General features: G+C 50.1%; 1 protein-coding gene across 1 annotated transcript; it reads right to left on the minus strand.

Moving 5' to 3' along the window:
* Positions 1–21: 21 nt before the first annotated feature.
* On the minus strand, positions 22–16,817 carry LOC136746181 (protein AF-17). The gene is made up of 22 exons (XM_066698896.1): positions 16,350–16,817; positions 13,984–14,063; positions 13,826–13,828; positions 13,683–13,698; positions 13,406–13,441; positions 12,978–13,087; positions 12,788–12,891; positions 12,542–12,635; positions 12,120–12,233; positions 10,748–10,843; positions 8,607–8,772; positions 7,523–8,374; positions 7,126–7,292; positions 6,519–6,636; positions 6,221–6,287; positions 5,750–5,895; positions 4,327–4,488; positions 3,669–3,757; positions 3,116–3,456; positions 2,947–3,022; positions 2,543–2,845; positions 22–2,263 (listed from the first exon to the last, which is right to left on the minus strand). Exons 1-22 carry the CDS (start codon positions 16,456–16,458, stop codon positions 2,231–2,233), a joined length of 3,282 nt encoding a protein of 1,093 aa, XP_066554993.1. The 5' UTR covers positions 16,459–16,817; the 3' UTR covers positions 22–2,230.
* Between the last annotated feature and the right edge of the window lie 5,899 nt (positions 16,818–22,716).

Raw genomic sequence — 22,716 nt, forward strand, 5'->3', positions numbered from 1 at the left:
ATAAAATTCCAACAAAACAGGTTCAGTAAAATACATTTATTGACAGTAAAAGATCCGACACAATGTATCGTCCCAAAAGTTCCTTTTTTGTACTTTTTGCTTTCATAAAAAATATTAAAATACTTTACACAAGATTTTTCCCTACATCAGCAATTTCCTGTTACATTTTTTGTTTATAGTAAAATTCCCAGCCTCGTGGCCTTTTCAAAAGAAGTGCTTGTATTTATTATATTTATTTGTCAATTATTTTGGAACAAGTTTTAAAACTATGCATAGTCTATGCTTGGTATACCTAGCAACTGAGCTGTAGAAAACTGTAGTTGAAATGATCCTATGTGACTGTGAGCCAGTACCTAGAAATTCCTTACGCACAAAGAAAATTGTTAAACAAAGGTGTAAAATTTTTAACAGTCGAGAGAAGCAGGACAACATGTACTTATATAGATATATATTACCTAAGTCACCTCAATTGCAAAGCATATACAAAAATGTATATATATATATAAAAAATAAAAATATCCGAATTTTAAAAACATTTCCATTAAAATGGGCCAAAGTGCCCCAGTGCAACATAGAGAATCTAATCCTTCAAAATCGTTCGTTCTGCGTTTCTCAGTTCCTCGACCTGCGTGGGAGGCAGGTTTCACCAATTGTGTTTAAACATTGGACTGCATCTGACAACATGGACTGAGAGGTCCTGGACCTTCCCACCCCCCCACAGTGCTCCAGAGGGGAATGCTGAGGGATACAGTCATCACTGCCCAGGTCTCTGCTGTAAGCCTACTACCCCACACTGGACATGAACTACCCCTAAACATGTCCTCACTGTGGCCACAGGGGCCCAGAACACTGACCAAGGGCCATACTCTCACATGAAATGTTTCTCAGGATAAAAAAAACAATCAAATAAATAATCCTACAAAAACTGAAGATCTTAAAGAAAGAGTGACAGGAAATGTGAACTCCACTAGTTTCATTCTTATCTCACACACACACTCTCTCTCACTCACTCACTCAGCCCCTAGTCTATCTACAGAGGCCTCTGCAGGTGCAGATCTGTGCTCCACACACATTCATAAGTGCTTTATAAAAATTTTTAAATGAAAACAAATATCTGGCAGAGGAGGGAGCAAGCATGTCAGCATGACCCCTGACCCCTGCCGTCCGACCTGCTGCTTTTACTCCAAACATTTCTTATTCCTTATTTTATTGGAGGACTGGCCACCAGTTGTGAACAGCCAGAAGTTTAACTGTGACCCAGGATGTCAAAGACCCTGTTGAGGACTTCTAAAAATTAAAGAATAACTAAAAAACAACAATAGCAAAAATAATAATAAATAAAAGAGAAAGCATGGAATCATAATCAGGGCTCCAGACTGCAACCTTTACTCGAGTATTTGTGATCGACCCTGTCCTTCTCTGTGGAAATGTTTTTCTTGGACGCAAAACCTGATTCTCTTTTCAGGCCAAACGCACGCGCATCATCACCTCACGAGTGAAAACCACTGCTCGGCAGCTCCCCTGAAGTCTCTACTTGTGTGTGTTTCGCGAGCGGACTGAGCTGTGTGAGAGCCCTCTCTCTTCCCTGTCACCCTCTCCTCCTGACGAGGGAGTAACGATGGGGGATTTACATGCAGTGTTACTAACTCGTGAGATGATGATGCGCTTTTATGAATACATATTGTTGTACCACAGTCTCTTTCCTATACAATGTGAATGCAAATATCCACATCTCTGACTGCAATGGCATATGCAATCATTTCTAAAATGACATTTTTTTTCTTTTGCGTGATGCCGCAAAAAAATGATGGTGCGACCAAATCAGGTGCTGGTGCCACGAACTAAAAATGTTAGTCTGGAGCCCTGGTAATAACAGTAAGTGCAGCAGCTTTGGGGCGGGGCAGGGCAGGGCGGGGCAGGGGCAGATCGTTTGGAAAGTGCAGTATGAATCCTCTCCTCACACCGGCACAGCTCAGGTCCAGTCAGGGAGAGGGAGAGGGGAAGAGGGCCTGGGGCAGGAGTGACCTGCTCTCTCTCCCTCAGCTCCAGGTTCATCAGCTCTCTCAGCGCTGTGCCAGCCTGCCGTCCTCATAGAGGGAGTGAGAGGGAGGAGCCCTCAGTGCCACAGCTGCCCCCCCGCCCCGGCTCCTGGCTGGTTGCCTTCTGGACGATGACGTTTCAGCCCTGGTGAGGACCTCTGACCTGGCTCAGGGTGCAGTGGGCGGTGACGTCAGCTCTTGTCCCCGCCCTTCTCCCCGCCTCTCTGCACAGACACACAGAGAACACGCAACGCACACAATAAACACAAACTATGCAATAAACTCGCAAAAATACTATCAGCAAACCGCACAGGGTCTGTACTCGGCAGCAGGGAACCAATGTTTGGCCTTGATTCCGAATAAAGACCCTTATTAAAATATTAACCACTGAATAGAGCGTCAGAAACTATATGAAACCAGGCATACACATCAGCACAGGCCTGAATATATGCTTATTAACATATATATAGGTTTAATGGTTGGGCCGGTGGTCTCTCTCTCACCCCGATCTTCTGCAGAGAGCTGTCCTGCTGCAGACCAAAGAAGGGGTTTCCCTGGCCGGCTTGCAAGGGCGAGGCGGTCGCCGGGGTGAGCAGGCTGTTTCCGGGGGCGCTGAGGGGTGAGGGGGCCATGCCTGATGTCATCATCCCGCTGCCGGGGAGCAGGGTGGGGGACGAGGTCATCAAGCCGCTGCCCAGGGGGGAGCCGGCCGGGAGCAGCGCGGGGGTGGGGCTGGGCTGCAGGGCGCTGGCCAGCGTGAGGCGCTGCAGGTCGCTCTGTCTCTGCAGCTGATGCTGCTGGAGCATCTGGTACACCACCAGAGAGGGGGGTTGAGAGAGAGAGAGGGATTGAGTAAAGGAAAGAGGCAGACGGAGAGACAGAGAGGGACAGGGAGAAGATCGAGTACCTGGGTGAAGCTTGGGAGAATCTGCTGGAGGAGAAGCTGCTTCTGCTGCTCAGAGAGGAGGGAGGCATTGGTCAGCCTGAGAAGACAGAGCAGCCCACTTTCACAGCACAGCCCAGGACAACCGTCACTGACAAGAAGACAATAAAACTGAGAGAGACATGGTACTCACGCGTTCAGGGTGTTGGGTAGCTGAACACTCTGGGTCAGGACCTGGGGGGCCAGGGAGGGGGGCTGGGGGGCCGTGGCAGGGGGCTGGATCACACCATTCAGGTTCCCCATCCTGCCATTCATGGACAGCTGAGGACTTCCTGTCAGGCTGCCCATCAGCCCACCCACCATGGGGAGGGCGGAGTTTGTGGTTGGTGCCCCTCCCCCCAGCACGCCACTCACCACGCGTCCCAGGCCGTTGACCAATGGCTGCGACAGGGAGGCGGGGCTCTGCTGAGGAGGCGGGGTGTCCTGGAAGGAGAGGGAGGAGCTACTGCGGCTCTGACAACCGGAATGAAGCTCCTGGGAAAAGACGGAGAGAGGAAGAGAGGGAGGAGAGGGTGAGAAAGAGAGGAGGATTTGGGGGAAGGTGGAGGTGTGATGGAAACAGGATTAACAATCAAAACAAAACACACAACAGTAGAACAGAGGCAGGCTGAGTGGGGGAGAGGGGAGAGGGTGAAGGTGCAGGGAGATGGAGGGGAGAGCAGAACGGGCTGGGGTGGGGGGCTCACCTCAGAAGACGTGGTGAGCGAGGTGTCATTCGGGAAGCTGGTCTTGGAGGGGGGGCTCCTGTTGCTGATCAGCGGGTCGGAGCCGCAGACTGCAGCCAGAGGGAGGAGGAGACAAAACAACAGACAGAGACTTCTTATAGGACGGACCAGAGAGGGAGGGGCGCAGGCAGGTGGGAATGTGTGGGGGTGGATGGGTGGTGGACAGGCACTGAACTAGACGGCCCCACGGAGCTGGGGTCCTCGCACGAGTGCTCGCTACTCTAACGGCTGCAGATCCTCATGGGCCAGGATGCAAAAGGTTCTGAAGTCAAGTAAAATAAAAACAGATAAATAAACACAGACATAAATAAATAAACAGAGTTCAACCCCTGCCCCCCTAGACTGCACCCCTGACTACCTTCTACCTTGATCAGATAAAGGTTATATTGAGAACAAGAAGAATAACAAAATAAGAAGAATAAGAAAAGCAGAAAAAGGGACAGCAGATGCCCTGACTCTCTGCGCGTGAGTTTGAAGATGGAAGGAGCAAACATGGGACGATGGGGAGGAGAGGAATGAGGAGAGCGGGGTGTGTGTGAGGATGCTGGTGGGAGCGGTGGACTCCCCGGGGGCCCTCCTCACAGCCGGGGGGGCAGGGAGTCTGCGGAGGAGGGCTGACCATTGGGCGTGGCGGCAGGGGGGGGCAGCGGGGGGAAGGGCACGGCCAGCTCCACGTTCAGCAGCTGCAGCCGCTCCCTCTTGGCTGTCAGGGTGAGGATCTGCTCCTGCAGCCGCTGGTTCTCCTGCTGCAGGGAGTGCAGGGACTTCAGCATCTCCACGACTGAGAGAGAGAGAGAGAGAGAGAGAGAGAGAGGGGGAGTGAGATTCCATCTGCGATAGAAACTAAACTAATCTGTGGCGCGAGACATTGGAATATATGTCTGTCAGGTTGTTCAAAGCTGTAGCATCATTCCTTTTCCATAACAACCGTCTTTGAACAAAGCTGTTTGAAGACGCAGTGTAGCTGCAGTAACTGCACAAAGTGACTCACTAGTGCCTTCTTTTATTCACAGCAGCACAAGACACCTGTCAGTGACTCTTCAGGGGCATTAAGTGTCGGCTGTCTGTACAGTTACAGAGCCGCATTTTCTTCAATAGTCTAATAAATTCTCTCATGAGTCTCTTATGTTGCTATTTTCTAAAACAGAGTTGCAGTTACAAAACTATATGGGGCTACTTCTTAGTATTCAACATATTTAAAAAGATTTCAAACACATGGGTAAAGCTTGTTCTGTCAAATAAACTAATTGAGATGTGTAATTATGGTCATTCCATGAACAAGTGCTGTGAGAATAAAGTATCCTGCTAAATTAGACTCTTCATGGCCTATTAAACAGCACAATACATTTGGGCATTTTTTATTATAGTCATCTTATTTTTATAATTTGTAGGCTATGTTTGTTTTGTTTTAGTATTCAGTATTATTATGATTAGACAGGACACTTTTTTGGGGCTATTACTAATATAGTATTATTAGGCTACCATTTAAGAATTGGTTTTAAAAGGAATAGCGAAACATTGCAGCTCAGATGCGATCTTTGTTAAAGCCGGACAAAGTAAATATGTTGGGATTTCTGGCAGGAACCTCCACACACAACAACCTAACTGAAAGCATATGTTTGTAACACTTTCAAAAATAAATAAATAATAATAATATTGCAATTGAGTCATTTACATATCATCCTTTTAAATATTTATTTGAATCTAAAAAGTGTATTTCTGGTGCTCCTTTTAAAGTCTTTTATAACTTAAAAGAACACTTTGCAATGGAGTCATTTGCACATCGTTCTTTAAAATCTTTACTTTATTCTGTTTGTGTGTAGTTCTACTGTTTGATTGAACAATAAAACAGAACTGAAAAGTGAATTCCCACTTCTTAAAGAATTTCATAATAAGCCCCCATGCCCACCCCCAGGCGGTAATACCAGCACAATCGTAAATTCTTCAATGGCACAGCGATACTAAAAATCTGTCACTGGCACAGCCCTAGTCAGTCAGTCAGTCAGTCAGTCTGTCTGTAAGTGCATCTGTCAGTGACTCACTGTTGACACCCATCTCTCCATTGCCGTGTTTCTCCAGCAGCTGTTCGATGTGGGAGGAGGCGGCCGGCACATTTTCAGGACGACCAGTGCCTACGCAGCCCCCTTCCCGCTGGTCAAAGAGTAGAGGCAGACTGCTCATGGGAGACCTGCAGACAAAGAGACTGAGACTCAGAGACAGTGAGAGAGAGGAGAGGGAGAGACAGGGAGACAGTGAGAGAGAGAGGAGAGGGAGAGACAGGGAGACAGTGAGAGAGAGAGGAGAGGGAGAGGGAGAGACAAGGAGAGTGAGAGAGAGAGGAGAGGGAGAGACAGGGAGACAGTGAGAGAGAGAGGAGATGGAGAGACAGGGAGACAGTGGGGGGGGTAGAAGAGAGACGTGGAGACAGTGAGAGAGGTGGGTAGGAGAGAGACAGACAGGATGTGAGGACAGAAAAACAAAGAGCAGAGGCGCAGACTAGAGGAGATAGTTACTGTGAGGAGAGACTCTCTCGGGGGGAGCTGCCACGACACACAAACCGACAGTCGTCAATATCAGGCTCTGAAACAACAGGATAGGGGAAGAGACAGAGAGGGAGAGAGAGAGAGGGAGAGAGGGAGAGGGAGTTAACTCAAACATAAAAACAAAGTTTTAGCAGCTTGGAAAAAAAGTTTTTATTACAAAGGTTATTGCCACAGGACACGGAGGTTGGGCTGTATTGGACTGAGCTGAGCTGGGCTGTATTGGACTGGGTTGGGCTGGGCTGGGCTGTAGCAGTGATTGGAGGAGTACCTGTCAGAGAGCTGTGCGCCTGGCTGAGCAGGGGGGGCAGTGATGGGGCAGAGGAGAGAGGACTGCCGAAGACACGCGATGAACTGATACTGTAGGATGAGCTGGGGAACGAGAAGACCTGGAGAAAGAGAGAGGTTTTTGGGAGGAAGGAGGAGGGAGAGGGGGATTAAATGGGGAGAGGAGGGAAAATGAACAAGGTTTCCACTTCAATTGACAATACACAGCAACAGCCACCAGAGGGAGCACAGCAGCCACTTTAGGTTTGGTTATATGTGATGCTCAGCACAGCATCACACAAGATAGAAACAGATGATCTATCAATCTATCTCGTAGATAGATATATAGATAGATAGATAGATAAACATTATGACCCTGTTGCTGCCCTTCTTCTCTCTTCCTCTCTCCTAAATTTTGCTTCTGGATCTCCCTCTCTCTCTCTCTCTAATTAAGTTAAATTAAATTAAATTCAGTATAACTTTATTGGCTAAGTTACATCCGTGTTGCCAGAGCAATGACAGACAGGTCCAGTGCTCAGGAACAGGGATATGGAGATCAATAAATATAGTAATCCCTCTCTCTCTCTGTCGCTCTCTGTGCTGGGGATTACCTGCGAGTTGGTAGCTGAGGAGGGGGGGGGCAGGGTGCTGCAGCTCAGGGAGGACAAGGAGGAAACACCCTGGGGTGAGAGCAGAGCCGAGGACATGGGGGCGCTGCACACCGCCCCCAGGACACCCCCGCCCAGAGAGAGAGGGTCCTTGTTACTGTTGTAGATACCTGAGGGAGGGAGAGAGGGAGGGAAGGGGAGAGAGAGACAGAGGTAGAGAGATTGTCAGGAGAGGGAGAGAAAGAGAGTGTGGGAGAAAAGACAGGAAGGAGGAAGAGAGAGAGAGAGAGAGGTTAGGAAACTGGCCAGTTTGTGACAAGGCCATTTTAATATCCTTCAATCTGTGTGTGTGGGAGGGGGGGTTCTGACACATGCGTGTCGTTGTCCGTGTGCGACTCACCATGGCCCAGGAGAGAGTCTGAGCCCAGGCCACCAGCGGAGGTGTAGGGCCCGCGGGTGGAGCAGGAGGAGGAGGAGGAGGAGTGGGTTGGCGCGGGGTAGCCACTGCGCGGCAGGGCAGGGGGCGCAGGGTACAGGGAAGAGGACAAGGGAGGTGGGTGGCTGTGGGCGTGACTGTGGGCGTGGCTGTGACTGTAGCTCTGGGCATGGCCGTGGTGTGCGCTCTCCTTGCTCTCACGGTTCTTGCTGCCCTTGGGTCGGCCCGGCCCATGTTTGCTCTTCTTGCCCCCGCGGTGCTTCTTCTCCTTCACAGGGGGGGGTGGTGGCGGCGGAGGGGGCGGCGGGGGTGGTGGCGGCGGTGGTGGGGTGTGGGTCGGGGGGCTCTCAGTGGGGAGCTCCTCCTCCAGGGTGGGGGGTGCAGGCTGGTGCTTGTGCAAGGAGCTGCCCAGCGGGTTGGTCAGCTTGTACTCCCCAGGGGAGATGCGCCGCAGCTTTGCCGGCCCCCCCAGGCCGGTGGAGGTGATGCGCATGATGGAACCGATAGTGGAGATGGTCACCTTGGGTTCGAAAGAGCCGCTGCCCCCCCCTCCCCCACCGCCACTGCCACCTCCCCCTGATTCCCCCCCCGGCGAGCAGTGGCCAGGCTCCGTGAGCGTCAGGGCCAGGGGGGGCAGTGGGGGCGGCTTGCCGTACTTCTCCTCTTCCTCCTCCTCCTCCTCTTCTTCCTCTTCCTCTTCCTCCTCCACCTCTTCTCGCCCCTCCCTGCACTCCCCCCCCTCGCTGGGCCCCCTCTCCAACCGTGATGACGAGAAGATAAGATACTCCTGAGTGGAGGGCAGGGAGCCCCCACCCCCTGGAGAGAGAGAGAGAGAGAGAGAGAAAGAGAGAGAGGGAGAGGGAGAAAGAAGGAGAGAGGACCAGTTACACTCTGAGACACAGAGACAAACTCACAGGGTCCCACAGACTGAGCAAGACTGTTGGGGTATGGAGGGGGATTAGGGTTAATCTCTGGGACATCAGCATGGAAGGGGCACAGTGGGGTGAGTGTGGGGTCTGGGGGGTGCAGTGGGGGTGCAGTGGGGTACCTGTGTTGAAGGGGCTGGAGGAGCAAGATGAGGAGCAGCTTTTGCCCGCCCCTCCCTGCTTCTTTCCCCGGTGACCCAGGCCGTGACCTAGCAACTTCTTCCCCTTGACCTCTGACCTGCTGACCTCACCGGCCTCCTTGCTGCTGCCATGGTGGCTGGAGGAGACCTGCAGAGGAGAGAGAGAGAGAGAGAGAGAGGGAGGGGCAGACACGGTCACTTGGAGATGTTTACAAAGGAAATGCATCTCCTCCACACGGAAGACAGGAGCAGGTGGAGGGCGTGGGGTTGCTGCGGCCGCACTGTCAGGCAGCAGGTGACCCAATTTATATAATTCATCATGATCTCTGACCCTCCCCTCCATCTCTCCTTGTCACTCTGGCACACCTGGATGTCTGTTGGGGGGGGGACAACTCTCAGGTAGGAAACAGGGAACGTCAGGCAGCTGCACACATCTGGAGCTCCTGCTCTGGGTAATGGGCTCCAGATGCGAGCTCCAGATGCACTGACTCTTAAAACCCCACCGAGGAGCTGATTCCCTGCAGCTGGGGAGGGGCGGGGGGGGCAGCCAATATCTATCAGGTGTCTGTGCAGTCCAGGAGCGGAAAAGAGGTGGGGGATGTGTCTGTCTGGAGAAACATCATGAGGAATCAATCTGTTTGTTCTCTTTTAAGATTTATCCTGGGAGGGGAAGGGGGTCCTGCACAGAAGAGGCTTGATACTTTCTCAGAACTCGACCGAATGCTCTGGACACTGTTCCTACCCTCTCGTGCAGAAATACATTTACAAATAAATCAAATCAAATCAACAAATCCAGCAAATTCATTCATTGTTTTCTGTGGATGGAGAATTGAGAGAAGGAAGGGATGGCAGCAGCAGTACACAGTTGTTTTAGCAGTAGCAGTGGCGGCAGGAGTAGTTTCAGAAGTCCAGTCTATATCCAGCACAGCCAGTGTTCAGGTGGGGGGGGTTCTGCACTGTTCAGCAGCTGCACATAAAGGCCAATAGAGACTCCGCTCCGCCTGGCTGGCCAATGAAAAACCTGTAGCCCGTATCCTTGGAAACAAGAGAAAGCTGCAGGAGGCCTGGGGAGGGAAGGGGGGCGAGGGGTGTTTAATAGGACCCCACGTTTCCCTGGGAGACCGTGGAATGGGAGGAGAATGGGGAGGTGGGGGGGTCTGTTGCTGTGGCTGCCGTGGCGACCTCGGGCCTCATTGTCCCACAAAGCTGGGGCCACCCTCCACTGCGCTCCCTCTCTCCCCCCTTCTCTTTTCTCTTTCACTTTCTCTCGATCCGTCGTGCCCCCTGCTTCCTGACAAACCCCTTCACGCCACAGAGCCCCCAGCCCCTGCTCCCGCCCCCCCCACCTCCCCAGCAGGGTGTTCGGGAGCAGATGTGCGCAGCTGCCAGCATGCTGCTCTCACTTTGTTCTGCCAGATCAGAGTGAAGAAAGAGGAGAATGCTACTGCACCCACCCCCCCCCCCCCCACACACACACACACACCCTGTGTACACTGCACCCCCCCTGGTGTGTGACACAGCCAGAGCCTGATGCCCTCGCTCACAGCGCACAGACAGCCCTGCAGGATATTGACATGACACTGCACCTGTAGAGCCTCAGCATCCAGAACACACTGACTGACACACTGACACACTGACTGAATGACGGACACACTGACTGACAAGACAGACTGACGGACACACAAACTGACTGACTGGCTGACGCACTGTCTGCATGGCTATGAACGTGCTTTGTGTTCACAAACTGGGGGGGTGGGACAGGAGATTGAGAGGGGAGGGACCCCAGCTGTGTCAGTCGCACCTCCCACCCCTTCCCGAGAGCACATCTGGAGCTGCAGCATCCAGGGCACATTCCAAAGTCCCCCCCAGCCGTCCACATGTGCTGTGTGTTACCCTGTGCAGGCCCATCTCTCTGACCCCTGAACACTGCTCCCACTTTCAGCGCTCTGATAATGCAATGAATGGCTTTATTTATACTGCATCTGAAAGGACGAGGCAGACTGTTTTTGCACACACAAGCACAGGGTAATGGGAAACAGCAGGCCTGACGCGCACCCCCCCCCAACTCCAGCCTCACTCCTCTCCCTCTCTGAAACCAGGGCGGCCTGGCAGTCACTGCTTACCTTGTCCAAGCCGCTGGGCGCCATGGAGGTCAGGCTGGGAAGGCTGTCAGCCGGCTTCTTGTGTCGGTCCTTCTGCCGCAGCTTATCTTTGTGACTCTGTGATGAGCAAATAGAGAGAGAGTTGTCAGGGTGGGACAGGATGGGGCTCTTACACTCTCACATAGATGCACTCACACACTCTCACATAGACTCACTCGCACACTGTCACATAGACGCACTCGCACTCATTCACATAGACGCACACTCACACGCGCACTCCCGCACCCTCACATAGATACACTCTCACACACTCACTTTCACACGCAGACGCACTCTTGCAAACTCACATACACACTCTCAAACATTCACATAGACAAACGCTCACACACTCACTCACATAGATGTATGTCTGCACTCTCACATAGACGCACTCTCACTCTCGAACAATCACATAGACGCACACTCTCGCACACTCACTCACACGCACTTTCGCACTCACTCACATAGACATACACACACTCACACACAAGCACCCTGACACATACACAGTGACAAACATAAACTGATTATCTTTCTCACACTCAAGAACAAGGGGAAAAAAGTGCAGTGTGGCTTCCTGCCCCCCTTCCTCTGCTGGTGTCTCTGTCACCTATCTCGGTTAATCTGCACAGAGACGGCCCTGGGGGGGGCGGCAGCAGAGAGAGTAGAGAAGAGCAGAGAGCAGGGAGGGGGCAGGGGAGCAGCTCCTCTACAGACTGCTGACGCCCCCGCAGGGCCTATTGGTGTGTTCAAACGCAATGCAGAGTACTGCGGTCGCAGGACGAGAGTGCGAGTCTGCACACGTCTGTAAGCGTGCAAAAAGTGTGGTTGTGTGTGTGTGTGGGCTGGAGTGCATGAGAGTGTTTGTGCAAGAGTGCAACTGCAAGTGTGTGTGTGCGAGGATGTGCGTGAGTGAGAGAGTTTATTTAAATACTGCTCCAGCACCAGCCGGCCTATGCAAATGCACTGCAGATCAGGAAATGCAGTGAAATATCTAGCGGCTGCAACACAACACAGCCTCCCAGGACAGCCACACAACACTGTGCACCCCCAGCCCTCGCCCTGGCATCGCACAGCCACTTCCTCAACTGCAGCGCCCCGCCCACACGCCACACACTCACACTGCAGCAGCGGAAAACAATACAAAACACCTTGAACTGAAAAAATGCTGATTAATATGTATTACAAAAACCAAAAACCAAAAACAAAAACACAGCAGTGGAAAATAAACACGTAGTTTCCTGGACTTGTTTCCAAATAACAAGACAGACAGCCAGAGCTCAGAGAGAGAGCAGGAGGCAGTGAGGAGGAGGAGGAATGGGGGAGGTGCAGGAGGAAGAGGCTGGGTTCTTACCTTCCTCTGGCGGTAGTAGTGTGAGCTGTGCTTGTCCTGCGAGGGCGACGTGGAGCTGCTCCTCGTATGGCAGAACGAGCCGCCTGCACTGCCCCCGGCTGGCCGCGTCTTCTTCTGCACCCAGAGCACACCGCACAGAGCACACCACACAGAGTCAGTCAGCACAGAGCAGAGTTAGTAAAGAATACACAGCAAAAACACCTTGACAGAACACGCAGGCAGAGATACACACAGCCAAAATGCATGTCTTCACAATTGACAGGTGCAGCAGTACAGGTCAGTATAGCATAGTGTAATGCAGTTCAGTGCAGTTCTCTGCCTATACAAAATCAAACAGATCAGTACAGTGCTGAACATTAGAGTGCAGTGCGTGAGAGTCCAGTCCAGTCTAGTTCAGTCCAGTTCAGTCCAGCGCTGCTCACCATTTTGCTGTAGTGGTATTTGCAGTATCCACAGTATTTGACATTATCAGCCTCAGGACCCTCCTCTTCACACAGCAGCCCAGCCATCTGAGCACTGAAACGTAGGGCAGAACCAGTCAGACAGCACACAGCAAGAGCGCACACTGGCACACTCACACACTGGCACACTCACACACACACTGGCACACTCACACACTCACACACACACTGGCACACTCACACTCTCTCCCTAGCCCCTCTCCTCACCAGGTGACGTGGAAGGCCTGGCGACAGCCCTGCCGGTTGCAGGTCATGCAGGCCCCGGAAGCAGCCTTGCTCTCACGTCCATGATCCTCACAGATATAACACGTCTGCAGAGACACAGGGGGGGACAGAGTCAGAAACAGTGCTGCCAGGATGGGGAGGGGGAGGGAGAGGGAGAGGGAGAGGACAGTACCTTGTTGTATCTCTCATGGGGGACATACTGTAGCACAATAGGCTCCATGGTCAGGACGTTGGCAAACTGCACCTCAGGGATGTACAGAGCACACACCACATGGGCCCAGCCTGGGGGAGGAGAGAGAGAGAGAGAGAGAGAGATAGAGGGAGAGAAAGAGGAGGATGACAAGAAAAAAAAAAAGACGGTGAGAGAGGGAAACATGAAGAGACAGAGGGAGAGATCACACAGACACAGAGGTAGAGACATGGAGACAGAATCAGGCAGGGAGAGCGAGAGGGACAGGGACAGGGACAGGGACTGGGAGGTGAGGTTGTGTACACAGGGTAAGCAGAGCACAAATGGAAACACTTCGGGTAGTAATCTGGCATCCAGCGTAGAAGGCTGAGGGCTGTGGAGAATAACACAATACAGCTGGCCAGGCTCACCTCCATTGTCAGTCCTCTTCAGAGCGCCGTCCTCAGCTCACACCGCTGAAACACAGACATCGACAACACAGTCACTCCCTGACTGGCCTGCCCGCTCGTCCGCTCCCGCCCACTGAGTCACAGCCACCCTGAACCCTCTCTGCATCAGTGATTATGGCGCTTTAAGCTCCTACACAGTAGCCTGCAGCTGCACTATTAACTTTATTAGCATTACAGGTACCTGTCTGTGTGCAGCACCTCAAGTTTCCAAGGTTTAGAGACACTTGCTCTGGGGTACAGGGGCAGAGTGAGCACTCAGTCACAGACACAGTGCAGTGCAGAGCAGTGCAGAGCTGTGTGGAGGTGTGTTTGTGTGTGTGTGTGTCTGTATGCGAGCATGCATGTAACAGTTTGTGTGTGTGTGTGTGTCAGTGTCAGCACCCTCTGAGCTAATCTCAGCAGCCACAACATCCTCTGCACAGCGCCCTGCTCTGACTCCACCTCTTCCTCTAACCTCAGCAAGCACTGCTGACACAGAGAGAGACAGAGAGACAGACAAGACAGACAGAGACAGACTGAAAGACAGTCAGGCCACTCACCACCCTGGCGGCTCTCTCCTGGGATTCACATTTTCGGCAGAACCATGGTCCAGTAGGCACCTGGACTATCCCATAGCACGCTGCAATACAATACACACAATAACACACTGTTCACATAGCTACACACACCCTTACACCCTCACACATACTGTTACACACACAGGCCCTCAGGGAGGTGCGCCGTTCTGCTGTGCAGCCCCACAGTCAATGTCACTGGAGACACAGGCTCTCAGAGCTGCTGCTATTTATAGGCCACGATCACAGCTCTTATCTGGCTCAGTGAACGGCGCCACTCTTCCTCTAGCTAGACAAGAGAGAGAGAGAGTGCAAGGAGAGACGCACTCCTGGATTTAACTCCGCTGTGTCCGGCCAGATCAGTTGAATGAATTTAAACAAAAGTAAACAGTGTGATGTGGAGCTTCCAGGGTGCAGAGAGGGGGAGACCCTGTGGGGGGTGCTGAGCTCTCCCTCGCTGCCTCAGTTTGCTACAATTGTTTGTTTTGTTACAGATACATTAATCTCCTCATGGGTCAAAAATAGCAACAGCAAGAGAGGGCCAAACCCCCTCCCCCGGGGCCTGGCCGTACTTTCAACCCTCTCACCACACAGGGCCTTACAGATGAGCAATGCCTGCTGGCAAGGTGCATTTTATTTTAATTCAGTTAGGGTAAATTATTTAACACAATATTATGTCTAGATGTGACTATAATACTACACAGCAAAGCCCCCCCTTCTTCCCTCCTGACATCGCCATGCTCATGTTCAGGTCACAGACTGCTAACTCATACACACACACACACTACTCTGATATTAGAGAACCTGTACAGTACCCTGTGTTTCCTTACAGTTGCATTAAACTGCCCACTCAACCAGTCCATGAATTTGTACCTGAAACAACGACCTGGTTGACAAATAAGCCCGATCTGTTGTTCTCACCTACCTTGCCCTGCACTGAAAGCATCATGTTGGCTGTCCTGAATGATTTGACAGTGACCCGCAGCCCACATAAAAGCTCCAGCTGTCACACCCTACCCTACCCTGGAGTCCTCAGACACAGCCCAGGGTGTCCCATCAGGAACCTGAAAACTGTGCACCCCTGCCCTGAGCACACCCGTCCATACAACCCAGCCAGTGGCATCGCTTCACTTACCACCCCCTGTATCGGATAAATATGTCACCCACTCAGAAATATAGGCTGAGTTTTAAAAGAAATTGAACGACTCCACCCCCCACCCGTGAACCAATCTGACTCAGTTATTCTCCCCATCCCACTTTCTCACACACACAGAAGGCAATCTCGCTTCTCCACTCACTGCAATGCTGTTGCCGGAATCAGTTACAATCAGAAGTTCTATAACCTCGGCCCCCCCAGCACTGACACAGCACTGCAGGTGTCAGTATTAATCAGACAGGCGTAGGAGATGTATCAACTGTGTTTATGTCATGGGGGGGGGGCCCTGTTGACAGTGACGTTTCTGACAGAGGGAGGAATCCCCTGGAGGGGGACAGTCATGCTGGGGACAGAGGGAGCTCTGTGCTGTTCCCTGCAGGCTGGCTTTCGGTATTAGCACCCATCCTGCAGCCTCACCCCAAACGACCCCAGAGATACAGATTTACAACCAAATGACCGCCTGGCACTCACTCACTCACTCTCACACACACTCATACAAACACACATCAGCTCCCGTAACTGGACCTGACAGCTGGCTATGAGAGTCTGTGTGTGTGTATAGTAAAATAACACAAATGCGATATATTACTCCTCCTCTCCTCTGCATCGCGTCTCAATCGGACATCAACAAGCACACTTCCGTACCGCCGCTGACTCTACAATGTATCGCCGGCGCAGGTGCACTGTACACGGCGGCGACAATGTATCCGAGTTCACAGCGACGTGCCGGCCGCACTACAATCGCCATGATGGCCACGACTGCCTGACCGTGACGATCACACAAACAACAACACAACCCGAACTAACGCAGTCACACACGCTGGGTAACACGTCTCCACCGAACAGGCGCAGTATATACACACGATGCTTCAAGCGGGTGTACCCTATACTAAAAATATGACATCCCTGGGGAAGCAGATGGGTGTGTGAAAAAGATAAACGCAGGCCTGTCCAGCAGCGCTATTTATAACATCTCTCAGCAGAAGAATAAAAACGTGCGCAATCGGGGACAGAGGAGTGGGGGGCGGGTGGAGAGGCAGTAGCCAACCGTTGCCAGGCGCCTGGGGTTGTTAATTTACCCGTGATTGGCGTAAATGTGCCAGATACCCCCCCCACACACACACACACACACACACAGCCGCCATCCCCACGTCTGCTCCCTAGCCCAGCTCAATAACAACAGCCATGCAGTTACCCTGATGCACTGCAACGTTGCAGCCGTGTCCATCACAGTACACCAGCGGGTTCTCGGCCCAGCCCCTCTCGTCAGAGCACACACAGCAGCCTCCCACCATCTCCCGCATACTGTTCCGACGCGGCTATTTCCAGGCGGATCTTCTACTGCTGCGCGGCGCCGGGGAGCTTCGTATCCCCTGAAATGGTCGGCAGCGGCGGCAGCATGGTGCTCTCTCCACCGGTCCGGCTGGCCACTCAGTCCCCCGGTTGTGGTGCGCAGGGTTGTGACGGAAGCGCCGAGCAGTGTGTGTGTGAGAGAGAGAGAGAGAGAGATGTGTGTTTTCAATGGCAACACGAATCCTGCCGTCTGCCTCCGCGTCCTAGCGAGACGCAGTGCGCAGACTCTTCACCAAGTCACACTCAATCGCCGTCAGCCTCCGAGAACACAAATAAAGGCCTCTCTCTCTCTCTCTCTCTCTCTCTCTCTCTCTCTCTCTCTCTCTCTCTCTCTCTCTCTCTCTCTCTCTCTCTCGTAAATCTGCAGGTTCCTGAATCGCTGCCGCCCCAAACACGCCACCCGAGCTCGCAGAATTGTGTGCAGTTCCAGACAAAACGATTGTGTTAGAAAACAGACATTGTGTTTGTTCAGTGTTATATTATTAGTGTGCTACGATTATTTTAAAAATATAACCCAGAGCTAAATCCATGGATCTCGAATTCACTCTCTAATGAGAAACTTTAAAAGTAAATTCTAAAACAATATGAAAATCAGCTATACAATAATAAGAGTTGCTATGTATTACTACTATTAATAACAATAGTAATAATAGTAGTAATACTAGTAATAATGAATCAATATAAACATGGTACTGGAATTCTCATTAACCCTATTACGGCTGATTTTACTGTTGTCATATTTTTACTTATACCTCTGTAAATACAAGGCTTAAATGCAAGTATCTTATATGGAAATACGTAGCACAAACTGGACATTCAGAAAATAACATAAATACGCGTGTTTGCCCCACCACAGTTAGTACAGAAATCAAAAAACCAAAAACGTTTATAAGAAACAAAACTCAATTTATTGTCAATATTATAATTTTTAAAGCACAGGATAGCAGGTAGAGTATTATTTACTTATTTATTTATTAGCAGACACCCTTGTCCGGGGCGACTTACAAAATATCAGAGCAATACAAGGTGCAATAATACAGTGCAGGATAAGGGCGTCTGCCAAGAAATAATAATTATGACCACTGACAGGTGAAGTGAATAACACTGATAATCTCGTTATCATGGCACCTGTCAGTGGGTGGGACATTTTGTCCTCAAAGTTGATGTGTTAGAAGCAGGAAAAATGGGCAGCTTAAGGATCTGAGCGACTTTGACAAGGGCCACATTGTGATGGCTAGACGACTGGGTCAGAGCATCTCCAAAACGGCAGCTCTTGTGGGGTGTTCCCGGTCTGCAGTGGTCAGTACCTATCAAAAGTGCTCCAAGGAAGGAAAAGCGGTGAACCGGTGACAGGGTCATGGGTGGCTGAGGTTCATTGATGCAGGTGGGGAGCGAAGGCTGGCCCGTGTGGTCCGATCCAACAGACGAGCTACTGTAGCTTAAATTGCTGAAAAAGTTAATGCTGGTTCTGATAGAAAGGTGTCAGAACACACAGTGCATCACAGTTTGTTGCGTATGGGGCTGCGTAGCCGCAGACCAGTCAGGGTGCCCATGCTGACCCCTGTCCACTGCCGAAAGCACCTACAATGGGCACGTGAGCATCAGAACTGGACCACGGAGCAATGGAAGAAGGTGGCCTGCTCTGATGAATCACACATTCAAGGTGTTGACTTGGCCTCCAAATTCCCCAGATCTCAATCCAATCAAGCATCTGTGGGATATGCTCGACAAACAAGTCCGGTCCATGGAGGCCCCACCTCGCAACTTACAGGACTTATAGGATCTGCTGCTAACGTCTTGGTGCCAGATACCACAGCACACCTTCAGAGGTCTAGTGGAGTCCATGCCTCGACGGGTCAGGGCTGTTTTCGTGGCAAAAGGGGGACCTACACAATATTAGGCAGGTGGTCATAATGTTATGGCTGATCGGTGTATATAAAGTATGTTAAAAAAAAATTACAGCCTTAATACAACTGATGTAATTGGACCGTAACTGGACTGTAATCGAGTAATTGTATGACCGACACACAATTGTGATCCACCTCGGGTCTGCTAGTGGAAGTGCGGCGGAGTCTGTGTCGGTGCAGAAAAGTGCGGCGGGCGGCGCCGGGACACAGCGCTGAGGGGTGATGCGAGGCTAAGAGACGGAGCGGTGCGGCTTCTCATCCGGAACGAGCAGCGCTTCCACCTACAGCCGGGTCTCTGTGCGCTCCTGCGGGGTGAGAGCCCGTGGCTTGCTGCTTGGCGATGTGTAATTGTTTTAGCAGGAGTTGGGGCTGTAAGTTGCAGAAGTTAGTGTAGGATTAGTCTGCCACAAAGTGAGTCAGTAGCGGTAGAATGGTAGTGTCCATGATAGTGTGCATGTAGCATTATATGTATGTCAGAAGCAGTAATAACACAGCAGTTATTATTATTATTATTATTATTATTATTATTATTATTATTATTATTATTATTATTATTGTTGTTGTTGTTGTTGTTTGTGTTTTTGTAGTTGTAACAATAGTAGCAGGTCGATGCCAGTCTGAGAGCTCGATACCGTCAATTGGTGGGTGCCTTCACACAACATACCTCCACATTCATTCAGTCACTCACACGCTGATTCAGTCACACACACACTCATACTTATTCAGTGATACCCACACACGCTCACACACACCTACACACTCATTCAGTCACGCTCTCTCAGAAACTGGCTCACTGCACTTGCTGTTCTCTCCAGCATGACCACGGGCACATTTCCAGTGCTTTATCAGTAACCGTTAAGAGCTAAGAGACTTTTGACTGGCTTTCCCGTCAAACTGTTTGATGCAATTTAATGTGAATGTAATAGCCTTCCATTATGCAACAGTTTTACTATGACTGCCAGCTCGCGTTATTACTCATTATCCGGCTCTCAGTGGCAGTATTCTGCATATCCCATGTTCTGAGCCATGTGACCCCGCTGCACGTAGATTTAACAATTAAAAATGAAAGTGTTCAGGTTGTTGATGTCCGCAAACAGACCGCCCCCCCGCCCCCCCCCCCCCCCCACACACACACATTTGTTCTTAATGTTTACCGCCAAGTTAAATTGTACACAGAAACACTGATCGATAAATAGACATTTGAACATCATAACGAGTAATTAATAAACCATTGAACTTTCTTTTTAGGCGTAATATTTGGCTTACTTATTTTTTCTGGGACAATAAGAAACGAGAACAATGAGTCTCACAGGAAACACAGTGTAAAACTCAGACGGCTAAACCTCGTGGGTACAGCGGGCCGCAGACTGGCCGACTCCAGCCTCTCCGACACACAGCGCCCATGGGCGGTTATCCGATAGGTGGAGCCCTAACCTTGCAGCTCTGGGAGTTTGACACCACACCGCTGGGTTCACTGGACCGGCACTACAAGCCTGCCTCTTCAGATACATCGGTGGTCTGTGTGGCAGACAGAAGTGGTGTGCACAGTTATACATACAGTGACTGAACAGAAACAGAGGAGGATGAGGAGATGCAATGGCAGGATCATGGAGCAGCGATGGAAGGCTCTGTGTAGACCTGATATTATTCCACGTAGCTGAATATTGAATAAACCAGACTGCTAACTGACGTCTGATTCATCTGCACACACATTGGGCAGTCGTGCTGTGCCATATACCTGACAGTGTGTTGTGTTTCAAAGAGCCATTTACCTGACAGTGTGTGTGTTCAAAGAGTAGGGGTGCTATATTACACACAAGCCTTCAGATAGGAAGGTGGCGTATGCGGCCTGTGCAGGGTAGTGGCGCCCTCTGTCGGCGAAGACAGCCGCATGCAAGCTTGTGAGCGGTGTACGTGCAAGATGTGCTTGAGGGTGGGAGGGGAGGGGGGCTTGCCTGTGTGTACCCCCACCCTTTCACTCTCTCACACATTCATGCATAGCGAAGAAAAGAGTGATTCACCTGGGAAAGAGTGAGACGAGAAAGGAAAATCTTTCACGTTAACAATGGAAAAATGATAATATAACCCTGGAGAGCACCTTTGAGTTGATAAGTTGGCTTATTTTAGTAAGAAAATGTAAAACAACATACAAACCTCCTAAATAAGAAAAATATATTCGCTGTATAGGCAGACAACATTCAGCCACCATAAGTCTGGAAATCTATAGGTCAGCCCCGTGGCTACACGCCTGTTTGAGGGCACGAAACAGTCCCCCGCCTAGGTGTGTGTTTTGCGCCCGTTACCTCGACAGACCGTCTTTCCTTTCTTCCAGCGAGTTTGGTCTCGTTTCAAAGCGCATGCTCGGAGCTTTCCAGCGAAGCTATGGTTACCTGTATGCTGAGTTCTGTACAGGAAACTACAGAACGCCGACTTCTGTGGAGACGTCACACTAAGATTCTCGAAGGTCCGGCCAATCAGATCAGCTGTGACTTGATAGGACAGGATTGGACGAGTCCAGCAAGATCCCAGCTCTACTGTGTGTGTGTGTGTGTGTGTGAGAGAGAGAGAGAGAGAGAGAGAGAGATTTCGTGCGTTGATACAACCGTGTGTTTTACCGGACCGTTTCCAAATCACTCCTGACCTTAACCAAAAAGCTGACAGGAAAAGATAGCGAGCACATTGTTTATGTTTGAAATACTGACTGTAGTATGTTTGTTTAGAAATACTGATAGATTAAAATGAATTTCATCTTGCGATGTTTCGCTGAAATATAAAACACATAGCTATACACAAATATGGTTACATCTTTGTATAATCGCTAAAACTATAAGTTATGCCGCTGTTTAAAGTGTTTATTCGAAGCTCTGTTATTTAATTCAGTTTCTATTTAGTTGATAATTGATATTTTTGACTTTTTGTCTCCTTCGAAACTTTTATTTTATCTTCTGCTATTTTTGATTTGTTTTAATGTAATAACGCATTAATTACTCTTGGGGGATGTTTCCACTGTCTGATCAGTTAAACTGTAGAAGGATCAGGCGTTTCTTATCAGTTCTCACTTCAGAGGTTTTGACTGGAAACAGTTATGGGGGGAAAAAAACTGTCCTTTGACTGTCCCGCCCCAATTTCCTTCATATTAATTAACAAGACAATCAACTCCTGCCGTTTGTCTATTGTGTGTGGCTAGATGTCAGGCACTCTTGAAAATGAGGGCGTATTTAGGACTGCTTCTGTTATCTGAAAATTCAAATTTTGGCACCTCGCAATATCTTGATCATCTCAATCCCTCCTCCCAGTATGGGAAGAACATTAGCCTACATTTATTGAATTAATCAATTAATCAACAACGAAAAAAATTATGTAGCACAGGGTTGTTCTACTAATGTGGCCCAGTTTTAGCTGCTTTTAAAATGTATGCGTGTATTATGCATTTGTAAGCTGCAGTGTTCCAAGAAATGTATTAAAAAAAAACACAATTCAGATAATCAGTTTTTCCAAATTTGGTGACAAAGAGAAAAAAGCAACATGTTCAGTACAAGCTCTTACATTTAGCAGTTTTATCTCATTAAGACCATTTATAGGGGCTTCAATCAACTATAATGTGAAAGAGATTGAAGTTACAGAAGCTAAAGAATATATGCATATCTCTGACACGTGAGTAAATCACGAACAATGGGAAATCGGGCCTGTAATGTTTTGACATCACACTCCGATGGAGGACACCTTTTGTGTTCACTGGGTCGAGATATTTAAGAGACCCTGCAGGAATCTCCATACAGGTTTTAGGTATGTTCATATGCGGACAGTGCCACCATCATGCGTATTGCATAACAAAAAATAGCAATAGGTCTGTAAATGTGATCATTTTCACCTCGTTGTTCACACTATTGCCTCCTCAGTTCCTATGTGGTCAAGTAAGAACACGTTAGTAACCCGTTCTAGAACGCGAGGGGGTGGGGGGGGGATAATAATATAACCAATTAAATATCGTCGCTGATTAATAATGCAATGTGCAAACGTTAGCGCTTGCTTGGTTGTGATTCTCAGCCTCTCCAGAGAAACAAAACCCCGGCGCTTCGGGCTCTCGCAGCAGCTCTGCGGTCACTCTGAGAGACAATGCTGTTCAAGCACAGAGGCAGCCCCGCCGTGCGCCGCTCTGGGGCGCCCTGTCCGGCTCTCTGCAGCCCAGCATCACCCTGCCCCTCTGCACCCCATCTGCCCTCCCGGAGGATTCCTTTTACTTCATTAAAAACATATTAAAGCATCTGTACTTTTTTGTATTCTAATATATTGAAATAAAAA

Source organism: Amia ocellicauda, chromosome 3 (assembly GCF_036373705.1).
Source record: "Amia ocellicauda isolate fAmiCal2 chromosome 3, fAmiCal2.hap1, whole genome shotgun sequence".
NCBI lineage: Eukaryota > Metazoa > Chordata > Actinopteri > Amiiformes > Amiidae > Amia > Amia ocellicauda.